Genomic DNA, 12,763 nt, shown 5'->3' with positions numbered 1-12,763 from the left:
CAGATTAAAAAAAGGATGATGGCTGTGCATAAAGTACATTTAAAGAAGATTTGTTTTATGCAAACTTTGAATTATGAACTATATAAATACACAAATAAAACCTTTTAAAAATAGCGTAAAACCATATTATCTAACAAATTTATTTTAATTGAGGTGTTGGAATACCGCAAATATTTTCAAATACAATTTCATACTACACCTTAACAATTTACTTATTTACGACACATTTTCATTACTATTAATTATAGGTAAGTTTAAAATAAGTTATATAGATTCCATAACTTTAAATTTTTTTATTTTCATTGTTTTAATTTTGTTTTATTTTTGAAATGAAAAAACAATAAAATAGCATTTTTGGAAAAAATATGAAATACTTTCAATTAAGTAACTGCTAAATGAAACTACGTTATAAAAACTTTTATGTTTAAATTATGTCAATAACGGCACCATTTTTAGAGCGGCATTTTTGCTGTTGTGAGTTTATACGAAAATGTTAAAAAAGTTAAAACACCGAATAAACAAAAGCATAAACTATCTATAAAAAGAATTTCTAATTTATGAAGATTTTCAATATTTATTTTAGAAAAAAAACTATATATATTTTTAATAAAATTTATATTATTATACAATAAAATATATATCATTATATAGTAATAGAAAAATTGAAATTTTTGATTTTTTGTTAGGCTATGTTCTTCAAACAATAAAATACTAATCGTATTTGCTTGCAGTAAATTGTGTTAGAAAATTAGAACAAAAACGTGGTCGCTGCATCGTATTGTTACCATTTTTATTTTGAAGTATTACAAACAATATTAATAATTACAAATTACAATTACAATAATTAATAATTACAATATCAATAATTAAAAATGTATTACAAACAATATTAATAATTACAAGCGTTATCTCAACTTGCTAGTTTGTATTGATGATTTATTAGAATTAGGTCAGTTATTATATATATATATATATATATATATATATATATATATATATATATATATATATATATATATATATATATATATATATATATATATTTACATCTTTTTTTCGTATGGGCCTTTGCATCAAGCATATATGGTAAAATACCGCATATATAGGCCTTTTAATAAAAATCCCGCATGGGCTTTTTAAAGCCACCATGCCCCTGGTATGTTGTGTGGACCATAAGCTGTAGAAGAGTCTAAATGACTGAATATATATTTACATCTTTTTTTTTGTATGGGCCTTTACATCAAGCATATATGGTAAAATACCGCATATATAGGCCTTTTAATAAAAATCCCGCATGGGCTTTTTAGAGCCACCACGCCCCTGGTATGTTGTGTGGACCATAAGCTGTAGAAGAGTCTAAGCAGGAATTCACTTTAGATACAGAAGCTGGAGTGATACAAATTTCGAGCAATAGATCAACCTGTTTGGCAGGTAACATTTTTGATAAAAAAAGAGCTAGTTTGTTACCCAAAACTGGATAGCAGCTCTTTTTGCAACACAATATTTCTAAACTTCTTGAAATCCTGACATAATTGATTACTGCAAATATAATTATATTGTGTTTGTCAAGAATTTTGCATTTTTTACCTAGGTTTACCTCTAGTTCTTCATTACCCTTTAGAACAATAATTTTTAGAACAATGATTTTGTAATTAAAAAGTAAATTCTGGCATTCTAGCCAGAACTGGAATGACCTAAAAGTCCCAAATGCTGGCCGCAATTCCGGTACATCTCAACCTATATTTATCAATAGTTATTTTCTAGCACATGGCAGTTGCTTTTTTTTCATGGCCTATGTCAAACATGGTTTTTTAGTTAATCAACAAACCAGTGGATTCTCTTCAAATAACTGTCTACAGACTAATTTATCCTTTTGGAGACGTTGATTCCATTCATCCATTATTTATCATTTATTCATTTTTTTGCCTATCAAACAAGTGAAAAATTTATTAAATTTGCTTTTTTCTTTACCCATTTTACTTGTAAAATAATTTGTCAATGTTTTTATTACCCTTTTAATAAGAAATAAAAAAACTATAAAATTTGCTTTTGCTATTAATAAGTAAAATATTTAATTTAAATTTAATGATTAAAAAAATTTAATAAATTTGCATTTTTCTTTACCCATTTAACAAGTAAAAAAATTATTAAATGTGCTTTTTTCTTAACCTATTTAACAAGTAAAAAAATTTATCAAATTTGCTACTTTTTTGATCCATTAAACAAGAAAAAAATTTAATAAGTTTTTAGTTTTCTTGTTCCATTTAACAAGTAATTTTTTTAATTAAATTTGTAATTTTTTTTATCCATTTAACAAGTAAAAACTTGATAAACTTTTTCTAAACTCATTAACTCTTTCACTACCGCAAGCACATTAAAACAGCATTTGGTTTTTTAAAATTTTGAACATAAGCTACTGGTAGCAGCTTTTGAGTATGCTTCACAATTTATCTTGTTTTGTACATAAGTTTTCATTCTAGACTTATATGATTTGTTTGTTCTTAAGGTATAATAATTCTCTACATAATCAAGAACAAATAAGAGACAAATTGTGTAATTATAAAAAGTTATCATTTAACAAAGTTTAAAAATCTTGAGTAATCCTCGATTAAAAAAAAAAATTTTTTTTAATATAAGTTCTAAAATAATGCAACGTTAACATGTAAAACTTAACTTGTATTAGTAAAACTTAACATGTAGAAGTGTATAAGTAAAACTTAACATGTAGAAGTGTATAAGTAAAACTTAGGTTGTATAAGTGTATAAGTAAAACTTAACATGTAGAAGTGTATAAGTAAAACTTAGGTTGTAGAAGTGTATAAGTAAAACTTAGGCTGTAGAAGTGTATAAGTAAAACTTAGTTTGTAGAAGTGTATAAGTAAAACTTAGTTTGTATAAGTGTATAAGTAAAACTTAACATGTAGAAGTGTATAAGTAAAACTTAGTTTGTAGAAGTGTATAAGTAAAACTTAGTTTGTAGAAGTGTATAAGTAAAATTTAGTTTGTAGAAGTGTATAAGTAAAACTTAACATGTAGAAGTGTATAAGTAAAACTTAGTTTGAAGAAGTGTATAAGTAAAACGTTTACATCTTGTAAATTTTCTTGTTGAAAATAATGAAAATAATATTTACATAGATGCAAATAAAATGTATAATCATCATAACAAAGAAATTTGTAAACTCTTTATTAGTTCTGATATAAATACAGAATGCAGCATTATTGATTTTAATACTTGAAATAGCCGTGATTTTATTGTTGATTTTTTGTATCATTTAGTTCTGTATTATATTATATGAACATGAAAAATATAATTTTATCACTTTAATGAATTTCCATTATCTGCTTTTATGACATTCTTCGACCAGCAAATTATCAACTTTCATACTTCAGCTTAAGGAATGTGAGAGTTTAAACAAAGTGAAGAAGTGCGAGAGCTGGCTAATATTTTTCTGAACTTGTCAATTTTTTATTTTTTGGGCGTTTGCTCTCAGGTGCCTAATACGAAGGAATGGTAATTAGTTAACTTTTGGAAAATATACCCACCCTGAGTGTATTAAAATTTATTAAATTCATTCGTTAATTAAATTTCACTTATTGCACAAGAAAACTATCTACTGATAAAGATAAAACTTTAGGTAATTAGACTTTAAAGTTTCAACTTTAAACTAAATAAATGGAAACTTTTATTTTAATCAGCTCTTAAAAAATTCACAAACACTAAATAAGAATTCAAAAAGTTATTGAGAGTTTCAATTGAAAATAACTTGTATTGCTGTTGTTATACATATTTTGAGTTGTTTAGTCGCATTTCAATCCCAAAATCCTTTGTTTTAATTTATTCAATATATGCATGACAAAAGCGAAATGGTACCCATATTAAAAAATTCATTTGTTTAGCTTTCTATTGATATATAGTTTGTTATACTTTTAAAGAGACTTACTACTTGAATTTTAACTTGTTGTCAATGTTAGGCCATCTAAATTTTATTAAAAAAAAATGCGTTCACAGCGAAAAGATTTTTGTTTAAATAACTGGTAGTGAGTTAAATAAAAAAATTTTTTTATTCGCTTTTCTCTTGACCTATTGTAACAGTTAAAACAATTTGTTTGATTGGCTGTTTTTTTTCTCATTTAACAAAAAAAAAAATTTTTAATTTTTTGACTCATTTAACAATGCAAAACTTTATTAAGTTTACTATTTCTTCACTCATTTAACAATTTAAGTTAATTATTTTTTTGACTCGTTTAACGATGCAAAGATTTAATTATTTTTTAACAATGCAAAAATGTATTAAGTTTGCTGTTTTTCGACTCATTTAACAGTGCAAAAATTTATTATTTTTTTGACCCATTTAACAATCCAAAAATTTATTATGATCGCTAGTTTATTGACTCATTTAGCAATGCGAAAGTTCATTAAGTTTACTGTTTTTTCATTTGTTTAACAATGTAAAAATTTATAAAGTTTGCTATTTTTCGACTCATTTAACAATGCAAAAAATTATTAAGTTTACTATTTTTTGACTTGTTTAACAATGCAAAAATTTATTTAGTTAATAATTTTTTTGACTCATTTAACAATTTAAAATTAGGTTTTTTCATATCATTGTGAGTTCATTAAATTTTTTAAAGTTCATTAAGTGAAGAAGTTCATTAAGTTTGCTATTTTTTTGACTCATTTAACAATGTAAAAATTTATTATGTTTGCTGACTTTTTGACTCATTTAACAATGCAAAGATTTATTTTGTTTACTTTTTTTTTGACACTAACAATTCAAAGATTTATTAAGTTTGCTATTTTTTCATTTAACAATGCAAAAATTATTTCATTTGTTTAACAGTGCTAAAATTTATTGAATTCCTTATTTTTTTGACTTGTTTAACAATGCAAAAATATATTAGGCTTACCTTTTTTTGATTTGTTTATCTAAAAAAAAAAATTTGCTATTTTGTTGATTTATTTAATCGGATTAAAAATTTTATAAATTTGCTACTTTGTTGACAAATTTAGCAAGTAATGAAATTTATTAAGTTTTCTATTATTATTACCCATATAACAAAAAAATAATCAATGTAACTTGTCTATTTTTTTTACCCTTTTAACTAGAAAAGAAATTTAATAAGTTTGCATTTAACAAGAAACAAAGTTCATTAAATTTGCAATTTTGTTGACTCATTTAATAATGCAAAGATTTAATAAGTTCTCATTTCCTTGACTCGTTTATTAAAGAAAAAAATATTTTTTAGTTTATTTAACAAAATAAAAAATTTAATAAGTTTGCTCTTTTTTTCAAAACCATTTAACAAATAAAAAGTTATTATGTTTTTTATATTTGACAATTTGGCACATTTGACAAGTAAATAAATTTATTAAATTTGCTATTTTCTTGACCAATTTAACAAATAAAATTATTTTCTTAATTTGCTATTTTCTTGACTTATTTAACAAGAAAAAAGACTAAATTTATAACTAAAATAAAAAAGATTAAAAAATATTGAGTTTGCTATTATTTTGACCCATTTAAAAGTAAAAATTTTAATTAGTTTGTAATTTCCTTGATTCATTTAACAAGTGAAAAAAAATTATTAATTTTGTTATTTTCTTGACCTATTTAACAAGTAATATAATTTAATAAATTTACTATTTTCTCAACTATTTAATTATTAAATATTTTAATTATTTGGCTATTTATTTAATAATTAAATATTTTAATTAGTCGGCTATTTCTTAAATCATTAAACAAGTAAAATAATTTTATAAATTTGCTATATCTTTGACTCATGTAACAAATGAAAAAATGTATAATTTTTGTATTTTCTTGACCCATTTAAAAATTAAAAATATTTGGTATATGTGCTGTTTTCTTGACCTATTTAACTAATAAAAAAGCTTAACATTTAACAAGTACAAAAATTTATTCAATTTACTTAAAAACAGCTTAAATAATTTAACACAGAGAAAATCTGCTTGAAAACTATTTGTAATATTTTTTTTAATAGTAATGGTTCTTTTCGAATAATATAAATATTATTTTGTTAATTAATATACTTCTGAACTATAACAATGCGCAATGGGATGGAAACAAATGTTACCAAAAGTTCTACATATAGTCATATTATTCATATATTTTCATATTTTTGGGGTCAGGGAATATATATCTGACATCAAAATTGAGTTTTGACCACTCCGATTGGCACGCTATATAGGGGTGCAAATGGATTTTTTGGTGTTGCAGACACTTTCAGGTGTTGTGCTATCAATAAATATAAGTATATTATGTCAAATGAAAATGTTTTGCAAATAATTTCTGTAATTAGAGCCTGCAAACAAAAATACCCCAATATTTGGTCCCCTTAGTTTCTACATTTCTCAAATTAAGGGGTTGTTACTTTTAAATGACTTGAAGTTTTTAACTCTAAAAGATTACTCCATTAAAATAAAAACCTGCCAATTTAGTTAAATTTCGTATAAATTGATAAAAAAAACAAAATCTTATTAACTCTTTGCACTTATTAACCTTTGAAGCTAAAGGGCTAATTTGTTAAAGGTTAAAGGGCATATTTTCTTTTCAGGCTCCAATTACTTTTTGCAAACATTACTATTTGACATGAGCATAAACATACTTAAATTTGAAGTTTGCACAATGCCTGAAAGTATAATACATACAACCCCAAAAATTCCATATTTCGCCACTGTGTAGCACACCAATCACATATAATTGCCATTGTTGCAAAACAGTAACTAGATTTGACACACTATTGTAATCTACAGATTTATAGTGACTGATAGACTTTCAGGTGTTGTACAAACTCCAAACTTAATTAAATTTGTTAATTTCAAACAAAATCGTTTAGCAAAAAAATAACTGTGATTGGGGCCTTGAAACAGAAATACCCCAAAATGGTCATTTACTCCAAATGTGAAAGAAGAGTTAACAAATTTTTATTTTTTTTTTTTTACTATTTTATACTAAATTTATATTCATTGGCAGATTTAAATTATAATTTATTAAAATGTAATTGAAGCTATATGAAAATTGGAAAAAAATCTTGCACATTCATCAATCTACAGAATTAAAAAAAATGAGGTTGGCAAAAAATGTTGACACAAACCTCTGTTAGAAGTTTGCATCAGTTCGGCAAAAAAATTTGACACATTATTTGACATAAGCATAAACATACTTAAATTTGGAGTTTACCATAAAAGAGATTACCATAAAACTTGTAATTAATGTCCACATTTATTTGCCAACTCGAACATTTTTAGGTCGGCAGTTAGATTGGCTGTTAGATTAGCAAAATTGAATGACTTCATTTTGATGGATGACAAGGCTTACATAAAATGTAACTTTAGTCAACTTCCTGGTGACAAATATTATACCTCAGTTGTTGGTGTATGTGGAAGCAACAAGTATAAATACAAGCTTATGGACAAATATGGCAAAAAAATTGCGCTTATGACAAACATTTGTAGTTGTGGAAAAAAAGAGTAGAGCTTTTGTGATGTCATCAACTTTGACATTCATAATTTATATTCAAGTGTGCCTTCAAAAGCAACTTTTACCACTCATTCGATCATATGCTAGACCTTGTTTGTTTTGGCCTGACTTTGCTTTGTGCCACTGCGCTAAAAAAAAATTTGGAGTAGTATAAATTGAGAAAGGTTAATTTTGTATCAAAACAGCTCAATCCACTAAATTACCTACTATTGCAGCCCATCAAAAAATATTGGGGTATTGGCAAAAGGTATTTGCCTAAAACAGGCTATTAACTAACTATTAATTCAGTACAAGAATTGCTGAAGGTAAATTTAACCAAGCAAGAAAATGACAATAACAGTTATACAGAAATTAATCGGCACCATCACCAATAATGTACAATTTTAGAAGAATTTTTAAGAAAAATTTTAAAACTAAAAGTATATTCTTTTTATACTCATTAATTTCTTAACTTTATAAAAAATTAAAGAAATTTGTAAAAAATTAATTTTATAAAAAATAAATTTAAAATAAAAATAGAATTTTTAAAAAATAAATTTTAAATCTTCTTGAAAAGATTTTTCTTTTTGATTTTTTTCAATTTCATGTTTTAAGAGAGAGCTGAGTTTCACTTCTATCTATGAAGAAATGGTTCGTTCTTCCCTAAACTGTGCAACTGGATTAAAATATTGCACTAGTGAGAATAAGACCGCTATCATAGACACCAAGAACCAGTAAAAATTTGGATAATCTTAACACAAGTTTGCTTGTAATTACTTGGTGAAAGTTTGGCATCTTTTTCTTAGCACATTCTACCTATAGTAAGCAACCAGGGTTGATAACTGACCGGGGCCACAGCCGGGTTTGATAAAGTATAGCCTGGCTTGGGTTTGTGATAGAATATGCATAAACAGTTATACATCCTAAAGTGTTTTTTTAATTTAAAATTCATGTTATATTTTTATTGTATATGCATATATAAACATCATTATGATCAACATAATCATCGTCATCATCATCATCAGGCTTTAGCTTTCCTCTTTTATGCTGTTTCTCTAATCATGGTCAATGCTTAAACAAACTATCGTCTCTATTGCGATAAACCTAAACTAATTTTTGCTTGGCTTCTTATTCAAAAAGTTGCATCCTTTTACTGTATCTGTCTCTTCATGCTTTGCAAACTTTTGTTAATCAATTTTTTTTTCCTTGCACATCATAAAACCCATATAACTCTTACCCATCTTCATGTGTTGCTTTTTTATTTAACCTACAACTTTTTAAGTCTTCAGCTAATCGTTTCCTAGCATTTTAACCTGTCCTCTATTTTAAAATAACTCATAACTTAATTGCAACCTTGCTTGAAGTTGCTTGCAACCTTGTTGGAAGTAAATTAGAGTTTAAAAATATATAAATATATGCCAATATTTAATAAATAGTAAATGTAAGTAAACAATTATAATATTTAAAAAATTATAATTTTTTTTCTAGCTCCGGCAATCAGCCCTTGCTAAATCTTATAATTTTGCCAGAGTTGGGTTTTTTGAAAAGTCTCATTTTTAGCTGGAGCTGGGGGTGGGGCCTCTACCAATGTAATATCTACCTATGGCATAAATGATTTGCTCCTACTTGTGGCTCACTCCTACCCATCTTCCCAGTTACTAACATCAATTTTGTATTTATGTAAAGTTATACTATTGGTTATTTTAAAAAAAGTTTTTGGTTATTTGAACTGGTTTATTGCTTATTTAAAAAAGCAATGGGTAATTTTTTATTCGTAATTTAATATTTTCTTGTCACAAAAAAGTTTTTATATCGCTGTGATTTAGCAAAAGAATGTGTGTTACAGTATTTCCATGTAATGAGTTTTTATAAATTTCATTAAAGAAATTATGCTTTAACATTTTAAAATATAGTGCTACATCTTTGTTGTATGTTAAATTTATGTTAAATATGATTTTTTTATAAAAATAAATAATAGAACTTTTTAATTCTTTTTTTAATTTTTAATTGAACCTTTTAACTAACAGCATTTAATTGAAGATTTCTTTAACTCTGTAAAAAAAAGCTTAAATTAAATGTTTTTGTTGTCTCATGTAATTAAATATGCAATTAAATGGTATAGTGGTGCTTTAGCTTTGTAAACATGGAAATTAAAATAGCAAGTTAAAGAAACAACAAAAACAATAAACTTGATTTCCACTGGAAAGTACCTTGCCTAACTTTTCTCAACACAGTGGCCTAGCAATGCATAATTTCCTAATGATTAGTACCATACATTTTGTTTTTGTCCCACTCAAGTACATTATTTTTTAACTGTTATTTATATTATATTAATGATGATGATGTTATTATATTATTCTAATGATGATGATGTAATTATTAATTATGATGATGACGATGATGACAGCTCTCGGAGTTAGGGTCAACATTCTACAATGCCAACTGTCAACCTAGAAGTGTTTGAGGTCAGCAAAATAGTTGCTGACCTTGCTTTTATGTTTTATGGTAAAACTTTTTATCAAATTTCTTTTTCCGACTTGATGCTGACTTCTAACAGATTAATGTCGGCAAATTATTGCCAACCTCATTTTTCCTAATTCGGAGGGCTGTGATTATGATGATCATAATGATGATATAGTTATGATGATGATGATTTAAATTATTATTTTTAGATATATCTGAAATATGCACAGCGCTTAAAAGTTATTATCTTACAAATTATGGGAATATTAATGAAATTCAACCACCATTAAAATCACCCGCAAATGTTAATCTAATGAATAAATTTGTTGATCTATGTATCATTGATGCAGTTAATACTCAAAGAGATACTATATATATTGTTGAACGAAAGAAATTTCTGGAGAATTGCGTTATACACCCATTCCATATAATGAAATATTTATGAAAGAAAAATCTGTAACATTAATATCTGGAATAGCTGGTATTGGGAAAACATGGTTGCTTAGAAAATGTTTGCTTGATTGGTCAAATGATCAAATTTGGAAAAATGTTAAACTTGTGTTTTATTTGGAATGCAGGAGGCTCAATCAATATCAAAATATTTCTAATATTAATGAGTTGCTAAATGCTTTTTACAAAGATATTATAAATGATTTTGCTATTAGTAATCATACTGTACTGTTTATAATAGATGGATTAGATGAGTTTAAATATTTAAATGAATTAATAAATCACAGTTCGAGTTGTACTTATCCAGTTGTTAATGCTTTGAAAGAAATTCAAAAATACAAATATGTAATTGCTGGTAGAGTTTATGCAATTGATCAATACCAAAGTATATCTACAGAGCATAGTGACAAGTTAACCATTCAAATAATGGGATTTAATGAAAATGGAATAAATAATTACATAGAAAATAATGTTTTAGAAGAAAGAAAAGATGTTGTGAAAGCAACATTTAAGGAATCTGCAATCGCAAAGTCCATGTCATCTGTTCCATTTTATTTATCTTCTATGTGTAAGATTATTAGTGACTCAAAAAATGTAGATTTAAATTCTTTTTTAACAATGACAGATATATATGCAAATATTTTTTTATACTTTTTGCAAAAGCACATCTTCAAAAATAATGAATTGATTTATCAGATAATGAAAAACGATTCCAACAAAAAATATGTTTTAAATATTTGTAAAATTGCATATCAATTGTTTGTTGAAAATAAAGTAATTTTTTCTAAAGAAGATATTCAAACTTTTATCATTGACTTTGATGAAAATAATGACAATTTTTTTGGATTTATAGAAAGGATTGAAACGAATCTAGGTTTTTACTATCAATTTGCGCATCTAACAATAATGGAGTTTTGTGCATCTGTATATGCATATAATTGTTTAAGTAGTGAAGAGATTTTGGCTGATAAAAGGTTGGAGAGTTGTTTATCAATGATTTGTGGATTAACCAATAAAAACCAAAATAGTTTAATAAAATTTCTTGTTAATCTGATTCCTTCAAAGCAATCTCAAGAATCTTTATTTTTGTTTTTTATTTTAGGTAAGTCCTTAGTGCTTCATTGCATTATTATAAGTCATTTTAAATAAAGATACAGGTGTTTAAAGTATATAAATAATATAGAAATTATATTAAAAGTATTTTCTATTAATAAAATTTTATTTTCCTAGTTTAATAAATTTAAAATTTCATTAAAAGGTTGAATTTATTTAAATCAAAAGTTCATCTAACATTATTTAGATAAGTTTTTGACACACAATTTGTTTTATCATTATTTCTCTAAATGATTGACTCTATTCTTTTATATTTAGTATGTTTAACAATATTTGGATTTCTCAAAATAATAGACTATTCTTTTTTTGGTATAATCAAATATGATTAGTTTTTTTATAATTTATAGTTTTTTAGAAGATTTTTTTTTAGGAAATAAAATATCTAAAAATACCTAAGTTTTTTGTCTATAAGTCTATATCTGCATATACTGTTTCTTTAAATATTTCTCATAAAGTTTGGAGTATAAAATGAAGCATGAATAAAATGCTTATATATATCATGAATAAAATATTGATTTTCATCATAACATGAAATAATATTTAATAAAGTAACCAATTGCCTTGAAAGACAAGTTTAAGGCATTCCTTTAACAACTATTATGTCTTTAAAAGTCATTATTTAAAAGGCCAAAAAAAATACAGTAAGGATGTATGTTTTAGGAAAATGTCTTAGTTGTTTGTTTTTCAGAAACATTCTTCTGTAATTTTTTTCTGCTGATTTTGCCTCTCACTGAATGTTTATTGTGGGTAGTTATGCTGAGTGCACCTTCTGTAAACTTAGGGGTCGTCCATAACCACCTCCACCCTGTTGCCATGCCTACTTTTAAGTCCCCACCCTTCTCAAAAAGTAGGTATGTTTTTCAAAAACCTTCCCCCCTGAATTTTTTTTTTCATTTAAAAAGTTTATTGAAAAAAAAAAGTGAAGGAGTTATCTTAGATACTTTATACGACCTCAAAGCCCTTTGTTTGCAGCACAGGATCCCAATTTAAAAAAGGTCTTCAAATATATATAAATTTATCAATATGTTCACTTCACCGAGAGGTTAATGTTAAGTACTTAGTCGACGGAGACCAATTCCTGGTAATGTCCTGTTATACTTTTTTTTTTTTAATGAATCAAATAAAATCAAATAATGAATCAAATAAAAGTAAACTATACTTAATACACCTTAGTATTAAGTATAGTTGATTTAATACAAAATACACCTTACTTAGGGCCAGTATATAACGGGTGGCATGTGTGCATGGGCGCCTGCATG

The 12,763-nt window shown here is 25.5% G+C and overlaps 1 protein-coding gene across 3 annotated transcripts in view; it reads left to right on the top strand.

Moving 5' to 3' along the window:
* The window catches only part of LOC136076774 (NLR family CARD domain-containing protein 4-like), an 86,681-nt gene that overhangs the window by 41,380 nt on the left and 32,538 nt on the right, over window positions 1-12,763 (top strand). For all 3 annotated transcript variants that reach the window (XM_065790225.1, XM_065790224.1, XM_065790226.1), the window contains exon 4: window positions 10,151-11,493. In XM_065790225.1, the coding sequence (XP_065646297.1) occupies window positions 10,383-11,493 (1,111 nt within the window). In that variant the 5' untranslated portion in view covers window positions 10,151-10,382. The remainder of the gene's footprint in view (window positions 1-10,150; window positions 11,494-12,763) is intronic.

Source organism: Hydra vulgaris, chromosome 02 (genome assembly GCF_038396675.1).
Source record: "Hydra vulgaris chromosome 02, alternate assembly HydraT2T_AEP".
NCBI classification, from domain to species: domain Eukaryota; kingdom Metazoa; phylum Cnidaria; class Hydrozoa; order Anthoathecata; family Hydridae; genus Hydra; species Hydra vulgaris.
Note: the sequence above shows the minus strand (reverse complement) of the source record. Positions and strands in the feature narration are given on the sequence as shown.